Genomic DNA, 6,000 nt, shown 5'->3' on the forward strand with positions numbered 1-6,000 from the left:
AGTGTAGCATGGCATGGGCACTTCTGTTTGACTTGGGTTCACCTTCTGGGGGCTCCCAGTGGATGGACTGTGGAGGCTGGAGGTGGGTGGCTGCTGAGGGGCCACTCTCTCCTCAGCTGCCTCAGGTCTTGTTGCTGCCTCTCATCTGTCCATGGCAAGCTGCTGTCGTGCCACTCACTCTGTAAACATCCCTGTGCATGTCCCTGCCATGTGCCATTGTTCTGTGGGCACAGGGACAGCAGAGGCCCCATACATCTAGTGGAGGCTGCAGGGCCTCTTGTGAGGAAAAGCCAGCCTCAGTGCTGTAGTGTCCTGTCCCATTGGCCGTGTGGGCAGGCTGGCGTTCACCCCATCACTCCTGGTGCTCAGGGTTCATTCCCTTTGGAGCTGGTGACCAAGCTCCTGCTGACCTGGGGGACACGGGGCACCTTTGTGCGGCCAGTCTGGGCAGCACCTTCTCGCTAAGCTCCTGCTTTCCCTGTTGACTCTCAGGTCAGAGATGCCTTCCGCAGAAATGCACGCCAGGATAGTGGCCTGGGGCGCAGGAGAGTGGCTGGTGCACAGTACTGACATCCCTTTGGTATTCACAGGACATCGAGAAGACCATGAGCACAGCCCTGAATGAGCTGCGGGAGCTGGAGAGGCAGAACACGGCCAAGCAGGCCCCCGACGTGGTGCTGGACACGCTGGAGCCCATGAAGAACCCCCCGATGGGCGCTGCCAACTCAGAGCCAGCCAGCCCGCTGCACACCATCCTGATCCGGGACCCCGACGCGGCCATGCGGCGCAGCAGCAGCTCCACCACGGAGATGATGACCACCTTCAAGCCGGCGCTGTCGGCCCGGCTGGCCGGAGCTCAGCTGCGGCCGCCGCCCATGCGGCCGGTGCGGCCGGTGGTGCAGCACCGCTCCAGCAGCAGCAGCAGCTCCGGGGTGGGCAGCCCCGCCGTCACCCCCACCGAGAAGCTCTTCCCCAGCAGCTCGGCTGATAAATCCGGCACCATGTAGGCTGGGGCGCGGGGACTGCGGCAGGAAAGCTGGCGCCTGGAGATGGGAGCGGGGCGGGCACAGCAAAGCCTCGCCGGGCTGAGCAGGGAGTCAGAGCCCTGCTGGGGGAGCCTCTGTGAAAGGAAACACGTGCGTGGCCTGGGCCTGGTGCTGTACATACGTGTGTGTGTAGGTGTGCACACACCCCCATCCATGCAGAAACACTTCTAAACTTGCAGTCCTACAGCAGGAGAAGACGGCAGATCTGTGTGTCGGTGCTGGAGAACATGCTCAGTGTAGAAGTATATATTAAAAACAAAGTGTACAGAATTCAGTGACTTTTTAAAACAGTAGATTTACCTCAGAAATTGGCTCTGAAATGTCCTCTCTGGAGACAGTGTGTTGGCCTGGGTTTCCAAGGCTCTCTGTGTGCACATGGAAGCCCACACTGCAGCAGCAGTGCATCGAGCAATACAAGGCCATCTTGGAATTTATTTTCTGTACCTCTTGGCATTGAAAAAAAACCCAGGGGATGGGGATACAGTGGGGTCTGTTCACTACTGGGCTGTGGAGAAGAGCTGGAAGTCCATAAATGACCACGTGTGTCCGGCCAGCTGGAATCTTTTCAGTCCTGAATCCCAAGATGTCATTGTGTGCCCATGATGCCCTGGGCAGCAGGGACAAAGCAAGGTGTGTGCCATGAGTGGGGATGGAGTGAAGTGTGTGTCATGAGTGGGGACAGAGTGAAGTGTGTGCCATCACCCTCGTGCAGGAAGAGGACACCGTGCTGCACCATGACTGTGGAACGCTGCTTTTCTGGAAGTTTTCAGAGTGAACAATGACTAGTGACCAAACCTGTGGTAAAGCATGGAGTAACTTACAGAGTTTGGAGAGTCTTCATCCCCCTTTCCCCACATGCTTTTTCTTTTTTTTTTTTTTTTTCTTTTTTTTTTTTTTTAATAAAACCCAACCCAATGGTCTCTCGACAAGCAGGCCTGAGCAGCGAGGAGGGTCTCGGGTCAGAGTGGTTGTCCTGCATGAGAAGCATGAGCCGTATTTGACCGCATCAGATGCAAAACTGATCTGGTGGGTGATATTTTGCACTTTCTGTACTGTACCATATAATAACAACCGTTTGAGTTTATGCAAAGGAATCTACATTTTGTTTTACCCAGAGAAAAAATACGCAGAAGGCTGGGGATTGCATGGTCCTGTCTGATAATCCAGACTCCTGTGTAAGCACTGAATCCAAGATGCTCCGTGCTTCTCCTGCAGCTTTTCCTTGTACAGATTTCCATGCGATGCCCCATGGTTTGATTTGGCACTTCCCATGGTCACATACTAATGACTCCTTAACCTTCATCCTTCCTCCCCGCTATATCTGATCCTGCTGCTCTGTCTGTGCCTGGGCAAAGATGACCACAAGCCCTCCTGACTCACCCAGCAGCTACCTACCCCTGTCTGGGGCTTTGCTTTGTCCCCCTCTTCATCTTCCTCGTCTCTCCAGCACTGCAGCAGACCCAGCTGTGCAGGAGAAGCATCCTGACTTGCAGAAGGCAGTGGAGGCTGAGCAGGGTGGCAGAGCCCTGCAGCCCTGCAATGGTGTCCCTGCGGCGGGGGAGCACCAGACCGCCTGTGCATTCACACCTGTACCTCTGTACCTCCATGCTTGTGCTTCCACAGCTGCACCCCCATATCTGCACCTCCACAGCTGCACCTCTCTGCACTGGGCACGGAACTGACATCGCAGACCCTTTGGACTGCCTGGTGCCTGTCGTGTGCCCATCACACCTGTCCCTCATGCCCCGCTCTGCCAGCCCTGTATATATTGCTGTACTTGCTTAACTGCTCGAAAGTAACTGTTAACCTGTAAACTGTACAAAAATAGGCTAAGATTAGATAAAAGCCAATGCCACTCACCAAATCTTTGCACTTAGTAGGTAGCTCGATGTAAAAATAAACCCAGTAATAATAATAGTAATCCCGAAGGGAAGTGAAGCCTCTGGCACCCCTTGCAGAGCCCATAGGGAGCAGCTCTGCCCATGTCCCTCCCTGTGATGCCGGCAGGGCAGAAGGTGTGTGTGCTTGTCTGTGAATGTCCTTGGTGTTTGTAATGACCACAATTGGTTCATGTTGGTGTTTATTTCTCCATCATCCTGTTCCCTGGCGCAGCCCCTGGCCACTGCTTGGCCTGGCAGCAGATGTTCTGCCACGCTGGGCTGGTCACAGACCTGTGCTGGGGGAGGGAAGGACCCATTTGGCACGAGTGCTGTGTATCCATTGCCAGTAATTATTATTTTTGTTTCCATTTAGTTCCTGGAGAACGTTCACTTTGCCAGTTCTCTGTTTTTTGTATGCTTTCTGAGATGACTTGAGAGAAAACTCATCTTCATTAGGGGTTTTGTTTCCTCCCTTCTTACTTTTGAAGATACGGTACAAGTTCCAGTGTCTTTCTATTAAATTATTGCCTTTTGTTTTCCTTTGTTTTGTTTTGTTGTGGGTTTTTAATACAGTTGTTTTCTTATCTTTAAGTGCCTTTTTGAGCACCAGAACAAATGGTTGGAGTTCAGGCCTGGGAGCTGTACACACATGGGTTCGTCTGGGCAGTTGTGTTGTGCTGGGGGTGATTGCTTTAAAGTCCTTCCATTTTTCTGTTTAATGAAAAGGGAACCAAGACTTTCTGTTGGAGAATAAACTCGCCCTTTGTAATATGGTATTCCAAGTGTAGTTTTAACTACTGTAAATTTAAGGGAAGAAATGTATTTTTCTGTAAGCGAACTTGGCATAAAATTGAGCCACATACATTGTAGGAGCATCATAACTGGAATCTGCTCGTGGTTTGTGAGTGACTGACCCCGATCCTCGGTACCTCCCTGAGGGCACAGACTGTGTGTGGGCTTCAGAGTGCACAGAGTTTCACTGTGACACCCCACGGCCGAGCTGCCGCCGGGGCCAGGGCAGGCTGTGCTCCTGTCCCAGGACCCAAACTCGTGGAGGGTGGCTGCACAGGGCAGTGTTTCTCTGCTGTGCAGAGCAAGCACCATTTTCAGCTCAGCTCCCATGGCTCTGCCCCGTCCAGCCCGTGCTGCCAGGGCAGTTCAGCCCCCGGGGCTGGCATGGCCTGCGGTGGTGCTGGGGGAGCGCGATGGCACTGCGGCCCTTCCTGGACAGACCTCAGCGTCCCGGGGCGGCGATGACAGTGCACTTTGTCCTTAGGCTGGAGTCCCCTGGTAGGTCATTTTTGTATCCCTGGGTATGTTATTTAACTAGCGGTGTTGTGGTTCTCACGGGGCGGCAGTAGATGTCCCGAGTCTGATTTGCTTTGCGTGGCTGGGCTGCGAGGGCTGGTGGGGATGGGGCAGATTGTGCTGGGAAGCCATGGGAAACCATCGGCTGCTGCCCGTTGTACGGAAATCCTCCTCCTCCTCCTCCTCCTCTGGTGTTGTCTCTGTAATGTATGGTGAGATGCCGTCAGCTAGAGTGTCTGAGTGGGTCCTCGTGTGTGCTGGTGATGCCATGTAGATGAAGCCACTGGTTGGGTGTGGACTCATCCCGTTGAATAAACTGCTTAACTTTTCTCAAAAACATTGTGGTTTCAGAAGATTTGCTGCCTCTTGCCTGTGCTTCTTCCCCACACCTCATCCCATGGGTGCCCAACAGCTGCCTGTGTGTGTTTGGATGGGCTGTGGAGACCACAGATGGGCTCTTTCCTCTCAGCTCTGGGCACATGGTGCAAACACAGGAACGAAGGATGTGGTTCAGTAAACCCACCCACCACCCCCAAGGGATTTGCCCATTCCCAGTGAGGCGGTAGGACCTGTGCTGCTCTGTGCCAGCCAGGATGTCCCCCGATGGGAGTAGCTCCCTGCCACACAGGACATGTCACACTCTGCTCCAGGAAGGAGACCATGCCCACAATGCACAAATGCAGGCAGACAAAAACAGATACCAAAATCAGCTTTAAGCAGCGATTATTTAGTGCTTGCTCTGTGGCAAACGGGGTAAGAGTGATCTCCTCCCGCAGGGAAGGAGTGTAGGGGTGAGGCTGTAGCACAGCCAAGGGGACAAACTAAGCCCCTTCCTGCGGTGGCAGTGAGTCTGCAACAGGTACCACAACCCTTGGGTCTGTCTGCCTTGACGTTTACAGAATCAGAGCCAGCTCAGTGACACAACCACAGCAAGCACAGGAGGACCTCGTCCATGGCAGCCTGCTCCGTGCTTGGCTTGGCCCCGTGGTGCGTCCAGTGTCCTGCCATGGAGGAGCTGCCCAGCCTTGCCAGCCCCCTCTGGTCACTGCCTTGCTAACCAAGTTGGTCAAACCTCCCCAGGGCGCTGTGCTCACTGCAGAGCACCTTGCTGCACTGCACCTCTAACCCATGAGATTGATCACCAGGCACAGTAAAGCAGTATGAACAGCTTTCCCAATGCACCTGCACGGCTGGGTTCATCAAGGCTCTGTTCTGCATCCAAAACACTCTCAGGCAGGCTCACCCCTAACTGAGAAGGTCCTCACAGCAACAATGGCGCTTAATGAGCCAAATGAAGGCTTTGCCTCTTCAAATACGATTGATGGGCATCGTTCTGGGCTTAGCCTCAAGGGGAGGTGAGGGCAGGGTGGGTTCCAGGCTCACCCTGGTCTGTATCGTCAGCTCCCTCCCCAGCACCGGGAGCAGCAGGATCCGGTTCTGGCACTGCCCGGTGCCCGCCGCGGGAGCACCCTGGGCCGGGAGGCTGTCAGGCACCACCCTGGGGGAGAAGCCCGGGCGTGGCTGCAGCAGGACCCTGGGCAGGGGATGTGTGTGCAGGAGCAGGGCCTGGCCAGGCCCTTGAGGGTGCCACCTGTGAGCCAGGTGTGCTAGCTGTGTGTGACACTGGTGAGGCCTGTGCCAGACGTGCGGGCTGTGCTCCAGTTTTGCTCCAGCTGTGCCTCAGCTGTGCCCCAGCTGTGCTCGATGTCCCTCGTGCCGGCCCGGTCCGGGCCGTGCCCGCAGCGTCCGCCCGCCGCCAGCAGAGG

General features: G+C 55.1%; 1 protein-coding gene across 2 annotated transcripts in view; it reads left to right on the forward strand.

Annotated features, from left to right (window-relative positions):
- The window catches only part of SRGAP3 (SLIT-ROBO Rho GTPase activating protein 3), a 72,178-nt gene extending 67,607 nt beyond the window's left edge, over positions 1-4,571 (forward strand). For both annotated transcript variants that reach the window (XM_085072213.1, XM_085072214.1), the window contains exon 22: positions 591-4,571. In XM_085072213.1, the coding sequence (XP_084928339.1) occupies positions 591-1,007 (417 nt within the window). In that variant the 3' untranslated portion in view covers positions 1,008-4,571. The remainder of the gene's footprint in view (positions 1-590) is intronic.
- Positions 4,572-6,000: the final 1,429 nt, after the last annotated feature.

Source organism: Lichenostomus cassidix, chromosome 12, assembly GCF_008360975.1.
Source record: "Lichenostomus cassidix isolate B80296 chromosome 12, HeHo_3.0, whole genome shotgun sequence".
Taxonomy (NCBI): domain Eukaryota; kingdom Metazoa; phylum Chordata; class Aves; order Passeriformes; family Meliphagidae; genus Lichenostomus; species Lichenostomus cassidix.